The sequence below is a fragment of the Tamandua tetradactyla genome, chromosome 2, assembly GCF_023851605.1.
Source record: "Tamandua tetradactyla isolate mTamTet1 chromosome 2, mTamTet1.pri, whole genome shotgun sequence".
Classification (NCBI taxonomy): Eukaryota; Metazoa; Chordata; class Mammalia; order Pilosa; family Myrmecophagidae; genus Tamandua; species Tamandua tetradactyla.
The window spans coordinates 193,230,035-193,247,026 of NC_135328.1; the positions used below are offsets into that span (position 1 = coordinate 193,230,035).

The 16,992-nt window shown below is 36.9% G+C and overlaps 1 protein-coding gene across 1 annotated transcript in view; it reads left to right on the forward strand.

Moving 5' to 3' along the window:
* ZBTB8OS (zinc finger and BTB domain containing 8 opposite strand) overlaps positions 1–16,307 on the forward strand; it is a 25,645-nt gene extending 9,338 nt beyond the window's left edge. The window contains exons 5-7 of the mRNA XM_077150455.1: positions 6,180–6,232; positions 9,590–9,626; positions 15,454–16,307. Coding sequence (XP_077006570.1) covers positions 6,180–6,232; positions 9,590–9,626; positions 15,454–15,540 — 177 coding nt within the window. The 3' untranslated portion in view covers positions 15,541–16,307. The remainder of the gene's footprint in view (positions 1–6,179; positions 6,233–9,589; positions 9,627–15,453) is intronic.
* The last annotated feature ends 685 nt before the right edge of the window (positions 16,308–16,992 follow it).

Here is a 16,992-nt window from a genome sequence, read left to right on the forward strand (position 1 = left end):
GAAAACTGAAATAATTAGCCAGCCTACAACCTCTCTTCTGTCTCAACCATACCTCCAGCAGGGAGAGTCTCCTGAAGGTAAAGGTTCCACGTCACCTTATGCTGGGGGAACCTGCAGGCAAACAAAGCACCACATACTGGGCAGGATAGGAAAAACACAGTCTGGAGGCTTCATAGGAAATTCTTTCAACCTGCTGGGTCTCACTCTGAGGGAAAACCAACGCAGGTGACTCTTTCCTCCTGAGAGGAGGTCAGTTTGGTCTGGGGGTATGGTTGAGACAGAAACTTTGACTGGGTTCTATAATACCTAAGTAGGCCCTCCTAAGGAGGAAAAAGAAAAAAAGGCACCATATAGGCAGGGCAAGAAACAAGAAAACAAGAACTGAAAAAATCTGATCTGTTAAACAAAACCTAAGCTAGAGGTATAGTATAAGCTGAAATGAATGTCGAAGAACAGATAGACTACAAAGTCATCCAGCAAGAAAATCCTAACTAAAAAACGTAACACAATCTCCAGAATAAACTAAATAACGATTCTAGGAAAATTGAAGATATGGCCCAGTCAAAGGAACAAACCAGCAATTCAAATGAGATACAGGAGTTGAAACAGTTAATTCAGAATGTTCAAACAGACATGGAGAACCTCATCAAAAATCAACTCAGTGGTTTGAGGGAGGTTATAAAGAAGGCAAAGGATGAAGAAATTGAAAGTCTGAAAAACCAAATCGCACAACTCATGAGAATGAAAGGCACAGTAGAAGAGATGAAAAAAACAATGGAAACCTACGATGTTAGATTTCAAGAGCAGAAGACAGGATTAGTGTGCTGGAGGACGGGACATCTGAAATCTGACAAGCAAAAGAAAATATAGGGAATAGAATGGAAAAATATTAGCAGGGACTCAGGGAATTGAATGACAACATGAACTGCATGAATATACATGTTGTAGGTGTCCCAGAAGGAAAAGAGAAGGGAAAAGGAGGAGAAAAACTAATGGAGGAAATTATTACTCAAAAATTCTTCAACTCTTATGAAAGACTTAAAATTATAGATCCAAGAAGTGCAGCATACCCCAATGAGAATAGATCAAATAGATGTACTCCAAGGCACTTACTAATCAGGATGTCAAATATCAAAAAGTAAGAGAAAATCTTGAAAGCAGCAAGAGAAAAACAATCCATCACATACAAGGGAAGCCTATGTGTAGATTTCTCAGCAGAAACCGTGGAGGTGAGAAGACAGTGGTATATATTTAAGATACTAAAAGAGAAAAACTGCCAACCAAGAATTCTATATCGAGCAAAATTGTCCTTCAAAAATGAGGAGGAAATTAAAACATTTTCAGACAAAAAATCACTGAGAGAATTTGTGACCAAGAGATCAGCTCTTCAAGAAATACTAAAGGGAGCACTACAGATGGATAGGAAAATACAGGAGAGAGAGGTGTGGAGAAGAATGTAGAAATTAAAACTATCAGAAAAGGTAAAAGGAGGAAAAATTAGATATGATGTATAAAATCCAAAAGGCAAAATGGTAGAAGAAAGTACTGCCCTTATAGTAATAACACTAAATGTTAATAGAATAAACTCCCCAATCAAAAGACATAGACTGGCAGAATGGATTGAAAAACAGGACCCATCTATCTATATGCTGTTGTTCTAGTTTGCTAGCTGCTAGAATGCAACACACCAGAGACAGATTGGCTTTTTTTTTTTTTTTTTGCATGGGCAGGCACGGGGAATCAAACCAGGGTCCTCTGGCATGGCAGGCAAGCATTCTTGCCTGCTGAGCCACTGTGGCCCACCCAACAGATTGGCTTTTTTTTTTTTTTTTTTTTTAAAGGAAAGACAGAGAGAAGGAAGGAAGGATAGAAGGAAGGAAGGAAGGAAGAAAGGGAAACATTTTCTTGTTTTTATTGTATTCTGTTTCTCCGTATTTGTTACATGGGCTGGGGCCGGGAATCGAACCGAGGTCCTCCGGCATAGCAGGCAAGCACTTTGCCCGCTGAGCCACCGCGGCCCGCCCCAGATTGGCTTTTAATAAAAGGGGATTTATTTCATTACTTCTTCAGAGGAAAGGCAGCTAACTTTCATCTGAGGTACTTTCTTACATGGGAAGGCTCAGGGTATTCTCTGCTGTCCTTTTCTCCAGGCCTCTGGGTTCCAACAGCTCTCCCTGGGGTGATTCCTTTCTGCATCTCCAAAGGCCTGGGCTGAGCTGCAAGTGCTGAGATGAGGTATGCTGAGCTGCTTGGGCTGTGCTATGTTGCGCTCTCTCATTGAAGCACCAGCCAATTAAGTCAAACGTCATTCATTGCAGCAGGCATGCCTCCTAGCCGACTACAGATGTAATCAGTAACAGATGAGGTTCATGCACAATTGGCTCATGTCCATAGCAACAGAACTAGGTGCCTTCACCTGACCAAGTTGACAGCTGAATTTAACTATCATAGCTGTCTACAGGAGATGCATTTTAGACCCAAGGATAAACATAGGTTGAAAGTGAAAGATTGGGAAAAGATGTTTCTTGCAAACGACAATCAGAAAAGTACAGGAGTAGCTATACTAATATCTAACAAATTAGACTTCAAATGTAAAACAAAAGAGACATAGTGTCCTTCCGAGAGAAGGACACTATGTATTAATAAAAGGAACAATTCAACAAGAAGACATAGCAATCATAAATATTTATCCGCCAAGCCAGAATGCTCCAAAATACATGAGGCAAACACTGAAAACATTGAAAAGAGTAGTAGACACATGTACCATGATAGTTGGAGACTTCAGTTCCTTGCTCTCATCAATGAACAAAACATCTAGACAGAACATCAATAAAGAAACAGAATTTGAATAATACAATAAATGAACTAGACTTAACAGACATTTATAGAACCTTATACCCCACAACAGCAGAATATGCCTTTTTCTCAAGTGCTCATGGATCATTCTCAAGGATAGACCATATGCTGGGTCACAAAGCAAGTCTCAATACATTTAAAAAGTTTGAAATTATACAAAACATTTTCTCAGATCATAAACGAATGAAGTTGGAAATCATTAATAGACAGAGGGTCAGAAGATTCCCAAATATATGGAGGCTCAGCAACACACTGTTAAACAACCAGTGGGTCAAGGAAGAAGTTACAAGAAAAATCAGTAAGTATCTTGAGGAAAATGAAAATGAAAATGCAACATATCAGAACTTATGGGATGCAGCAAAGGTAATGCTAAGAAGGAAATTTATTGCCCTAAATGCCTATATCAAAAGAAGAATAAAGAGCAAAAATCAAGGAATTAACTGTTCACTTGGAAGAACTAGAGATAGAACAGCAAACTGACCCCAAAGCAAGCAAAAGGAAAGAAATATCAAAGATTAGAGCAGAAATAAATGAAATTGGGACCATGAAAACAATTGAGAAAGTCAACAAGACCAGAAGCTGGTTCTATGAGAAAATCAATAAGATTGATAGACTCTTAGCAAGGTTGACAAAAAGAAGAACAGAGAGGATGCAAATAAATAGAAATGGAAGAGGAGACATAATCACAGACCCCACAGGAATAAAAGATGTAATGAGAGGATACTATGAACAACTTTGTGCTAATAAACGTGACAATGTAGATGAAATGGACAACTTCCTAGATAGGCATGAACAACCAACATTGACTCGAGAAGAAACAGAAAACCTCAACAAACCAATCACAAGTAAAGAAATTGAATTAGTCATTAAGAAGCTCCCAAAACTGAGTCCACAATCCTGGGGTTTGTTCATATGAAACTTACCCTGCCCTGCAAAGGATAGGTTAAGCCTACTTAAAATGAGGCCTAAGTGTCACCCCCAAGAGAACCTCTTTTGTTGCACAGATGTGGCCTCTCTCTCCAGCCAACACAACAAGCAAATTCACCACCCTCCCCCTGTCTACATGGGACATGACTCCCAGGGGTGTGGACCTTCCTGGCAATGTGGAACAGAAATCCTAGAATGAGCTGGCACTCAGCATCAAGGGATTGTGAAAACCTCAACCAAAACGGGGAAGAGCAAAATGAGACAAAATAAAGTGTCAATGGCTGAGAGATTCCAGAGTCAAGAGGTTATCCTGGAGGTTATTCTTATGCATTAAATAGATATCACCTTGTTAGTTAAGAGGTAGTGGAGTGCCTAGAGGGACCTGCCTGAAAATGTAGAGTTGTGTTCTGGTAGCCATGTTTCTTGAAGATGATTCTATAATAATAAAGCTTTCACAATGTGACTGTGTGATTGTGAAAACCTTATGTCTGACCCTCCTTTTATCTACCTTATTGACAGACAAGTAAAACATATGGAATAAAAATAAATAATAGTGGGAACAAATGTTAAAATAAATTTAGCAGATTGAAATGCTAGTGATCAATAAAAGGGAGGGGTAAGGGGTCCGGTATGTATAAATTTTTTTCTGTTTTTTTTTTTATTTTTCTGAATTGATGCAAATGTTCTAAGAAATGATCATGGTGATGAATATACAACTATGTGCTGATATTGTGAAATTACTGATTATATATGTAGAACGGAATGATCATATGTTAAGATTGTTTGTGTTTGTTTGCTGTTATGTTTTTAAAAAATTAATAAAAAAAAATAAATTAAAACAACAAAAAAAAGAAGCTCCCCAAGAAAAATCCAGGACCACGTCTTCACATGTGAATTCTACCAAACATTCAAGAAAGAATTAGTACCAATCCTACTCAAGCTCTTCAAAAAAATTGAAGAGGAGGGAAGGCTACCTAACTCATTCTATGAAGCCAGCATCACTCTCATACCAAAGCCAGACAAAGATACTACAAGAAAAGAAAATTACAGACTAATCTCTTTAATGAATATAGATGCAAAAATCCTCAACAAAATTCTTGCAAATCGAATCTAGCAGCACATTAAAAGAATTATACACCATGACTGAGTAGGATTCATCCCAGGTATGCAAGGATGGTTCAGCCTAAGAAAATCAATTAATGTAATATGTACCAACAAATCAAAGCAGAAAAACTACATGATCATCTTGATTGATGGAGAAAAGGTATTTGACAAAATTCAATATCCTTTCTTGTTGAAAACACTTCAAAGGATAGGAATAGAATGGGACTTTCTCAACATGATAAAGGGAATATATGAAAAACCATCATCCTCAATGGGGAAAAACTGAAAACTTTCCCCGTAAGATCAGACACAAGATAAGGATGTCCACTATCCCATTGTTATTCAACATTGTGTTGGAAGTTTTAGCCAGAGCAATTAGACAAGAAAAAGAAATACTAGGCATCAAAATTGGAAAGAAAGAAGTAAAACAGAACACATGAAGCAAAAGCAATTCATACAGATAAGTAGGATGATACTGATTTGCAGAAATTATAATGCCCATAGGCATATATTGGTTAACCTGTATATGCCTTATGTATATGCATTTTGTACTTATATCTCTTATTGTTTAGTTGTCCCTTACCAGGATTTTGTAATCAGAATGCCCCTACCACGTAAATAGGCACTACAGTGCTACTTACCCTCAGGGACAGCTCTTAAGTATTGTCTTCATCTACAGCATTCATATCTCTCAAGTTTGAGTTTTATTTATGTCCATTTGAATATTCCTTTTGTTATGGTAACCATTTGAGATTTAGCAGTTCTACCAAGTTGTTAGAGGTTAAAGAATTGCTGCTTTTAGTTTTCTCTAAAGTGAGAAAAGGAAAAAAACACATGGAGATTCCTGTTGCTCTCAACCTCTAGAAGGGAACCTCTTTAACATAATTGTTACCACACATAAGTAGCCTTCCATGCTTCTACTTCCTCTGTTCTCTTCTTTACAAGCTCCATCACGTACACTCTGTCAACTGTGTCACTTGTCCTACTGAGTTCAAATGCCTACCCTAATGTATGAATACAGGCTGAAAGTGAATGAAATCCTGTATCCTCCTCCTCTGTCATATATCTTATAGAGAAATTCCCTTGACTCAAATATGCTAAAAAACAAAACAAAAACCTTATTTCTTTAGAGTGTATTTAACTTGTTTTATTTTAGTAAACATTTTAATTTTCTTTGCTGGGGAGAAGTTGTATACTATTATTTTTCTAGACAAGGTGGTAACCTAAACATGTTTTAGTAAATGGTCTTTTATGAAAAGTTTTTTTTTAATCTTTTTTTTTCTTCTTTTTAGGAAGTGAAAGTACTCAGTATTGATCAACGAAATTTCAAATTACGGTCAATTGGGTACGTTTTGCAACTTTTTAAATTAGCAAGTCAAGGAAGATGTCTTCATTGGACTTAGTGGGCAGGAGGATGGAAATGTTATATTGGAAGACCGCTTGTGTCTGGTACAGCTTTGCTAGTTAAGCTTTGTGAGACACTTAGGAGTAAAGGCTCATGATCTAAGGTCTAATGAGGTACTAGAAATTTGTCAGAACTAAGTTAATTCTGGTTGTTAAACCTGATTTCCAATGTGTTGATTTTTAGCGAAAAAAAAAGCTAAATGGCATAAATACTTTCATAAAGCCAGGACACCTTCTGCCCAGCTCTGTGGAGTAGAAACACTGACATGGTCTTTCTCATGGATCTTCACTTCTAGACTTCATTCAAACCAGTTCCTTCTACTTTTCCTTCCAGTGTTTGCAAAAACAATTGATTGGTCACTTTAGGTTTAGTGTTTTCCGGGATTCTTCAGTCTAGATGCTTTAGTTTACTTTTTTTTTTTTTGCTGTTCAGTCTGTTTTTTTTTTTTTTAACTTTTTTTTATTAATTAAAAAAAATTAACAAACAAAACATTTAGATATCATTCCAGTCTACATATACAATCAGTAATTCTTAATATCATCACATAGTTGCATATTCATCATTTCTTAGTACATTTGCATCAATTTAGAAAAAGAAATAAAATGATAATAGAGAAAAAAAACTATACGTACCATATCCCTTACCCCTCGCTTTCATTTACCACTATTTCAAACTGAAGTTATTTTAACATTTGTTTCCCCTATTATTTATTTTTATTCCATATGTTCTACTCTTCTGTTAATATAGTAGCTAAAAGGAGCATCGGACATAAGGTTTTCACATTCACAGAGTCTCACTGTGAAAGCTTTATCATTGTTCAGTCATCATCAAGAAACATGGCTACTGGAACACAGCACTACATTTTCAGGCAGTTCCCTCCAGCCTCTCCACTACATCTTGAACAACAAGGTGATATCTACTTAATAACCTCCAGGATAACCTCTCGACTCTGTTTGGAATCTCTCAGCCATTGATACTTTGTTTCATTTTACTCTTCCCCCTTTTGGTCCAGAAGGTTCTCTCAATCCCTTGATGTTAATTCTCAGCTCATTCTAGGGTTTTTCTCAGTCCTTTGATGCTGAGTTTCAGCTCATTCTAGGATCTTTGTCCCATGTTGCCAGGAAGGTCCACACCCCTGGGAGTCATGTCCCATGCAGAGAGGGGGAGGGTGGTGAGACTGCTCATCATATTGGCTGGAGAGAGAGGCCACATCTGAGCAACAAAAGAGGCTCTCTTGGGGGTGACTCTTAGGCCTAAATTTTAAGTAGATTTGACCTATCCTTTGTGGGGTTAAGTTTCATGTGAACAAACCCCAAGACTGGGGGCTCAGCCTATAGCTTTGGTTGTCCACACTGCTTGTGAGAATATCAGGAATTCAACTTGGGGAAGTTGAATTTCTCCCCACTCTCACCATTCCCCGAAGGGGGCTTGCAAATACTTTTCCAGTCACTGATCAGATCATTCTAGGATTCATCGGGGGATCACTCTGGACAAACCAACAAAATCTCATGTGCTACCTGAGATTCCAAGTACTTATGACATTCTATCAAACTATCTACATGAGTTATATTAGGAAATGCTCTAGTCAAAATCTAAATTTTGTAACAAATAAACATTTTTTGCTTTAGTCTCACATATAAGGTGACATTTTAAAGTATTAATTATCATCTATTTTCAGCACCCTGCAGTAATGGCATTCCTTTGTTCTTCCTCATGCCAAAACATTTTTTAAATTTGTATGTTGTACATTTCACTATTATTATACACTCTAGGCATTCCTAGATAATACCATCTCGATCTTTAACATCTATCTTTCTGATTTCATTTATGTCCCCAGCCCTCCTCCCTCTATCATTCTCACATGCAGCTTCATTCAGTGTTTTAACATAATTACATTACAGTTAGGTAGTATTGTGCTGTCCATTTCTGAGTTTTTGTATCCAGTTTCTGTATCCCTTCAGCTCCAATTATCCAATATCTTTCTTTCTCCTGATGGTCTCTGTTACCAAGGAGATATTCCAAGTTTATTCACTAATGTCAGTTCATATCAGTGAGACCATACAGTATTTGTACTTTAGTTTTTGGCTAGTCTCACTCAGTATAATGTTCTCTAGGTCCACCCATGTTGTTACATACTTCATAAGTTTATTCTGTCTTAGAGCTGCATAATATTCCATCATATGTATATACCACAGTTTGTTTAGCCACTCGTCTGTTGATGGACATTTTGGCTGTTTCCATCTCCTTGCAATTGTAAATAATGCTGCTATAAACATTGGTGTGCAAATGTCCGTTTGTGTCTTTGCCCTTAAGTCCTCTGAGTAGATACCTAGCAATGGTATTGCTGGGTCATATGGCAATTCTATATTCAGCTTTTTGAGGAACCGCCAAACTGCCTTCCACAGCAGTCGCACCATTTGACATTCCCACCAACAGTGAATAAGTGTGCCTCTTTCTCCACATCCTCTCCAGCACTTGTCATTTTCTGTTTTGTTGGTAATGGCCAATCTGGTGGGTGTGAGATGATATCTCATTGTGGTTTTGATTTGCATTTCTCTAATGGCCAGGTAGTTTACTTTTATATATAGCATATCTTTTCCATATTATATTGAATTTTATTATTGTTTTTGAAAAGTGAAATCTTTTATTACCCCCCTCTACTCGCAGTCTATTTTTTTTTTTATTGCTGTAAGGAAACAGGTTTGTCCAAGGGTATTCAGCTGATAAATGGTTGAATGGAATTTTAAATCTTTGTTCTTTCAACTATATCTTGTTGTGATTTTCAGCTACATTAATGTCAAGAGAAGAGAGTAAACTTGTCCCACCTTCTAGGAGAATACCTTTCTAGAGCCTTCTGTATACAGACTATGCACATATTTGGAAAAGCTATAAAATGTAAACCAAGTTCAGGCCATATTATAGAAACTAGTGTTTTGCCTTTGTTGTACTCAGACCTGCTTCCTCCAGTGGGAGATTTTTTTAACTTGTTCTATAGCTCTGAATACAGAGAAAATTTTGAACATGACACTCTATTATGAAAGTGTCCATTCAACAATTTTTATTGAGAATCTACAGTAAACACACAATCACCTGTTGTCTGTGTGGCTCTTGAACACAAGTCCTTCAACAGCTGTATCTGCTGGAAAGTCAAAATGAAATTTATAGCTCTTCTACCCTCTCTCATTTGTTTTGGTTTTCAAGTATTTTAAACAACATTTATAAGGCTTACTTTTAAATATGAAATAATAAATATTAAATCTTTTAAATCTTAATTTTGTTTTAATTTTCCTTCATAAGGTGGGGAGAAGAGTTTTCATTGTCCAAGCATCCTCAGGTATGTTTTTAAAAACCCAGCCATTAAAAGCATTCTCACCATAAAGTCAGTGTATTTGACAGTAAATGTCAACTAGGTCTAATAAATTGGTGTAATTAAAGTAAGTATTCTCATATTTCTCTGACTGTCTAGATACATCATATTAAAATAGTATAATTTCACACATATGGTAGATTAGGAGTCTGTTTTTTTTTAAATATTTTTATTGATAAAAGTTAACATACAAACATTCCATACATGGTATATAATCATTAGCTTCCAGTATCATCACATAGTTGTGTATTCACTGCCATGATCATTTTTTTGAACATGTGTATCACTCCAGCAAAAGAATAAAAAAGAAAAAAGTCATGCATATCATATCCCTTACCCCTCCCTCTCATTGACCACTAGTATTTCCATCTACCCAATTTATTTTAACCTTTGTCCCCCCTATTATTTGTTTATTTTTTATCCATATTTTTATTCATCTGTCCATACCCTAGAAAAAAGGAGCATCAGACACAAGGTTTTCACAATCACACAGTTATATTGTAAAAGCTGTATCATCTTCAAGAAACAAAGCTACTGGAACAGAGCTCTAAGTTTCAGGTTCTTTCTTCTAGACACTCCAATACACCAGAAACTAAAATGTTAATATCTGTATAATGCATAAAAATAACCTCCAGGATAACCTCTCGACTCTTTGAACTCTCTCAGCCACGAGTCATTGTTTTTTATTCTCGGGTCAGATTTGTTACGAATTGTGAGACTTAAGATACTTTGCCTTTTTGAACTTTGGTTTCTTCACTTAGAAAATAAGGATATTGGACTAGATGTTCTATAAAATACATTCTACCTTCTGTGGTTCTATAGATTTTATATTTGCCCACCTCTATGGCCTGTCTCCATAATAGTCAAGTCTGTTTGATCAGGGCTTGACAATTTTTTTTCTGTAAAGGGCCAGATAGTAAATATTTTAATCTGTTGGCCAAGAAGTACTCAGCTTTCCAGTTGTTGCACTAAAGCAGCCACAGATAATACGTAATGAATGAGTGTGGTTGTGTCCCAATAAAACTTTATTTATGGAATTGAAATTTGAATTTCATGTAATTTTCAAATGTCTTGAAATATTTTGACTTTGTTTTTAATCATTTAAAAATGTAAAAACCATTCTTAGCTGGGAGGACCATGCAAAGACAGATGGCAGGGCAGATTTGGCCCATGAGCTGTGGTTAGCCAACCTCTATGTTTAGGTCAAAGAGGCCTAAAAGAGTTGGCAGTGACTGGAAAATCCTAGTTGCTTCCGATAGATATAGTGTCATTTCTTTAACTGCAAGACAATGAAATGAAGCCTGAAGAGGGAATCTGTTGTATAATAGTTTAGCAGGCCTTTGTCACTGTTTCCTGGGAGTATCCTCTAAATCCTTGGAATTTCCTGAGCAACTGGGGTCCTTGTTAGTCATGGCTCCCTCCCTCTCCCCTTCCCCCACCTGATAGTTTATGATAAGATGACTCAGGGTGAAGCTGACCACACCTGTAGTTTGACCTTAGTTGGCCATGCCAGAAAGACCAAGCATGTGATTTGAGCCTGACCTGAGAAGAGGGAAGGGACGCTAGAGATTGATTCATTCAAGCCTATGTAATAAAACCCTAATGATAACTCTGGACACCAAAGCTCGTGTAAGCTTCCCAGCTTGGAAATAGACATCATTGTGCCAAGGGAGTGACTGATTCCATAGGGAGAGAACATGGGAATTTATATTTGGGCATCCTCCCACACCTCACATCTCTTCTTTTGGATTCTTGTTTGTATCCTTTTTACAGTAATAAAACTAATCATAAATAATAGCATTTTTTTCCTGAGAGTTCTGTGAGTCATTCTAGCCAGTTATTAAAGCTGAGAGGTTAGTGGGAACTCCAGAATTTCTAGCCAGTTGGTCAGAAGTTAGAGTAGCCCTGGGGACCCCTTGAACATGCAGCTGGTATGTCAAATGAGGGCAGTCCTGTAGAAGATTGTGCTCTAAGCCTGCCCACTAATTCCAGGAAGTTGCTGTCAGAATTGCATTTAGAGCCTCAGGATAGAGAAGCATATAAACTAGTGGGTCCTCTGTCTGATGGGCATAACAGCAAGACACAGGTTTCAAAGAGAGAAGTTTAAAACTAAGAGCACAGCCCAAAAATCTATCTCAGGGAGTCTAAGAAATTCAATGTTTTTATGGATTAGGACAAGGGGGAAGGGAATGGGGTTGTAAACCATTACAATAGTATAAACAAGGGTGGGACTAATCGAGTTTAAGTAATTTCAGGTAATAACTTCTGCCTATTCTATAATACAGAAAGAAAAACATCTATATAATGATTGAATAGTCATAATCATTTGTTGCTAGTAAAGGGGGTTGTGTAAACTGAAAACAAAATATTTTTACAGTACAAGTGACTAGATTTCAGGGTATTGCATTACATTTCAAGTAGACATAGGTAATGATAGCCAGAACACATTGTTATGGCTTCTTTTGTAGGGAAAATATTACTATGAGTGGAACATGAGTGTGGCCTAGAATGGTAGTTTAGTTCCCTAGAGAAAATAGAAAACTGATTAGCAGTTATTGCCAGTAATATGAAATTCTGAAGAACTAGAATTATAAAAGTTGAAGTGTAACTCAATTTCCTTACAGAAAACACATGAGAAATACTTTACTCCTTTCTCTCCACTCCCCAGAATTCAGTGAAAAATTATATGGAATAGTTCCCTGGACCAAAGGCACTTTGTCAAGTTTAGTCAGTGTAAGTTCCTGTTAGCCATCAAGAATGCTCAGAATGAGTTGCAGCTACGTGGTTTCATTTACTCCATCAATTTCTGAAGCGTGCAGATACAAATATGAAAGGAATAAGAGAATCAGATTGAATATGGTACCTCTAAATAAAGTCAAACTTTCATGGATGGATTATGCTTCTGAATAAAGTAAAATTATATTTGGAAAAATGTACAGTTTAAAAACAAAGAAGCAAGAAAGCTCAGAATCTTATACGCATATTAACAAATGATCTATTTTACACACAACACAAAATCAAAACTTTTTTTTCCTTCTTGTTTTTCATCTGGAATACCTGTTAGGTTTTGTGTGAGAAATAAAAAAAAACTAATCTGCCACTGGGTTAGTGTGTAATCTATTGTGAGTTTAAAATATTAGAGAATCTATTGACTTTATGAGTAAATCTTATTTTAGAATTTTGCTGTTAAGCCAGTTTTACTTCTTACTTTTTGAATGAAAGGTCAAAAATATTTCAGAGTAAAAGTCTATGAATGGCATATTAAAAACCTGGTTCCTGGTTTATTTCCCAGTTTATAAAATCTTCCTGCTTGTAATATCATAAATCCATTAATCCATAACACATCCATACATTCATCCATACATATATCCAGAAAATATTTACCAAATGCCTATAATATGCCAGATATTATTTTAGGTGCTTTTAGACACAGGACAAGCAAGATCGCAGGACAAATAAGGTCTCTGTCCACAGTGAGTTTAAAATTTAGTGGAGAAAGACAGCTAGATACAAGTAAACAAATACTTTCAATTTGTGAATGATGCCATAAAAAAATAATTAAATGAGGGTACGCTGAAAGTCGTTGTGAGAGGATAGGATGGTCAGAGAAGGCATATCTGTGGAGGTGATATTTGAGTGGAGGCCTAAGATGAGAAGTGAGAAGAGGGAAGAAGTTTGCAAGCAGAAGGAACAAATGTAAAGGCCCTTAAGTGAGATTAGATTGTGTTTAAGGAACAGTAAAAAGGACAGTATGGCTGGAGCTGAGAGTTGAAGAGTAGATAAGGTTGCATAGATAGAGAGGACCACATATCCTTGTGGTCCTTGATTATGGCGAGACATTTGGATCTTACTCTTCATGTGATGGGAAGCCATAGAAGTGTTTTAAGCAGGGGAGTTAACGTGATCTGATTTGAATTTTAAAGTGACTAACAGTACTACATAAAAGGACAAGGATGAAAGCAGAGAGACCATTTAAGGGGCTTTCACAGTTGTCCAGGTGAGAGGTGGGTGGTGGCTTGAACTAGGGTGACAGTGGTTAGAGGTGGTGAAAAGTGGTTGGATTTAAGATTTATTTTGAAGATAGGTCCTACAGTTACGATGTGTGAGGAATAAGGATATCACCTAGGTTTGAGCCTGAGCAGTTAGGTGAATGGTCATCCCATTATTCAAGGCATCTAGGATGGGGCAGGAGCAGGGTTTTCAGCAGGTTATGTTTGAAGTGCCTATTAGACATCCAAATGGAAATGTTAGATGGTAGGCATTTGGCTATGTGATGACTTGTTCAGGGATGGCTGTGTCTAGAAATTAAAATTTGGGAGTGATCACTAAGTGATATATTTGTAACCATGGGACTAGATAAGATTACCATGGAGTGAGGGTAAATAAGAGAGCAGTAGAGAGGACTGAGCCCTTGGCACTGAATTTGGAGAAGAAGCCAAAAATGAAGGAGAGGCGAGATTATTGAGAAGAAGCAAAAGAAGAGGAGGGGTGCCCTAGAAGCTAAATATCTAAAGCTATTTAGATTACTTAGAGGTCAGTTTAAAATAAGGATGGAGAATTGAACAAGTCTAGTGAGATTTACTAGTCAGTGGAATGGTGTGTGTAAACATTTGGAGTGGATTAAAGAAGACATGAAAGGCAAGGATGTTGAGATAGTTTTTTTCCACAATTGCAGAAAGGAGGAACAGATAAATGGAACAGTAATAGCTAGAGGGAAATGTGGCAAGTAAGGGAAAAACTATTTTATACTAGCTAGGAGATTATATACCACCATTTTATGCTGAAAGGAAACAATTTAGGAAAGAGGGAAAAATTGATCATGCTGGAGAGGGTGGGGATAATGCCAACAAAGGCCTTAAGTAGGCAGGGGCAGTGGAATCGAGTACAGCTGGAGAAGTCAGCCTTCTCATAGGAGCAGGGACAAGCAATTAATTGTAGCAAGAGGGAAGGCTAGTTATGTGAGTGCAGACACAATAGGATGGTAGAATTGGTGATGAGAAGATGTCAGCTTTTATTGATTGCATTTATGTTCTCTCTGTAGTGAAGTTGAGAGTGATAATGGGGGTGAGGGTGGTACCGGAGTTGCTGAGTGCTCATTTGAGATTTTTGGACATAAAAATACTTAAGGTGATACCATTTAGTTTGGTGTGCTGACATAGGCAGAAAATTAGATTTGTTTTAGGTTGTGGTTCTGCCAGATGATTATGGCAGAGGGAGAAAAGCAAAGGTGGGTATTACTCAAATTCTCCTTTGAAAACTCTAGACTTCTTGTGTGCTTATAGAAACTCTGAAGTTAGACTTGGAGAGAGAAGTGAGGGTTGACAGCTGAAGGGAAGGGTATAAACTGGGTTCCTAGGTCCTGGGTTAAAGTACTAGTGGTGGTTTGAATTTGAGAAGGGGCCCTGAGCCAAACAGAAAAACTTGTATTCTTTATTTCAACCCGTTTTGTAAATGAAAAAACTTATATCCAGAGAGGTCAGATAGCTTCTTATACCCAGGTAGAAATAAAGCCAGGATTAGCCGTCTATCTCCTAACTCCAGTTTAGTGCTCTTTCTACTGTGCACATCTTGCCTCTCATTCTTCTTATTGGATCAGGGTGTAATATTACAATAATTTGATAATTGATAATTTCACACTGTTTTTTGGTTTATTAGAAGAGTATTAACAGCTTTTCTCGGTTTGCTTTTAGAGTATTAACATTTTGACTTTCTGTAGTTGTTGCTAGAATTCATGATTCTGATTTCGTTGTCCTTTTTTTTCTACTATTTGTTTTCTCTCTAACCCCAATTTTAGGGAACTGAAGTCAAGGCAATAACATATTCAGCAATGCAAGTCTATAGTGAAGAGAAGCCAGAAGTTTTTGTGATCATTGACATTTAAGATATAAAGAAAAGACTCCTATGAAGAACTGTTATTTTTCTTCCTTTTGAGAAGATACCATGATTTAATTTCTACATTATCTGTTAATGTATGGAAACTTGAAGAACGGACATTTTTAACTTAAAGTGTGACTTTCAGAGATGGATAATCAGGGCACAGCTGTGGTCTGTGTTACTCAAATATTCAAACTTTAAAGAATTCTTCAGGTAGTAATTATGGCCCCTTATTAATTCCTTCTTGTGCCAACAAGTGCTTCACACCCTTATAATGGAAATCAAACCCTCCAGCCTGGTCCCAAAAGGGATCACTGATGGAAGTGGCAGCCAGGTGACTCTTATCCCTATGGGAACCAGCACAGGGGTGCAGGCCCGACTACAGCATCCTGCAGTGTCAGCTGGATCCTCCACAGTCTCTGCACTCTTACCACTCTTACTTTCTTTGATTAAAAGAATAATTTGACCAAAAAACCCCACATTCTTATACCTGGAATTTTGCTTTCAAGTTAGTGAAGACAGCTCTATTTTCTATATGCACATTAAGAGAGAGTGCTGTGGGACAGAACTATCCTGTATTCCAGTTGGTTTTCTTAGAAGAAACATAGTTGAATAATTGGAAGACTTCTATAGAAAGAGCCCTGATTTTCTCTTCCTTTTTTTAGATACTGGTGATTAACACCATCCTATTTTCCTATCAGAAAAATTCAATCATGCAACTTGAAAAGTGGGCTCTTCCTTCTATCATATAATTATATATATCTATATATTTTGTGTGTGTGTCAGATGCATAATTTTTAAAAATATATTTTTATCGATAAATCTTAACATGCAAACATTCCATACATGGTGTACAATTATCACATAGTTGTGTATTCATAATCATTATCAATTTTTAGAATATTTGAATTACTGCAAAAAAATATATAAAGATAAAAGAGAAAACTTATATATTCTATACCCTTTACCCCTCCCTGTCATTGACCACTATTTCCATCTACCCAATTTATTTTAGCCTTTGTCCCCCTTATTATTTGTTTATTTTTTATCTATATTTTTTACTCATCTGTCCATACCCTAGATAAAAGGAGCATCGGATACAAGGTTTTCACAATTACACAATCACATTGTACAAGCCATATCATTATACAATTGTCTTCAAGAATCAAGGCTACTGGAACACAGTTCAGCAGTTTCAGGTACTTCCCTCTAGCCACTCCAATACACCATAAACTAAAAAGGGATATCTATATAATGTATAAGAATAACCTCCAGGTTAACCTTTCAACTCTGTTTGAAATCTGTTAGCCACTGAAACTTTATTTTTTCTTTCTCTCCTCCCCTGTTTGATCCAGAAGGCTTTCTCAATCCCTTGATGCCGGGTTCTGGCTCATCCTGGGATTTCTGTCCCACATTGCCAGGAAGATTTACATCCCTGGGAGTCATGTCCCGCATCGGG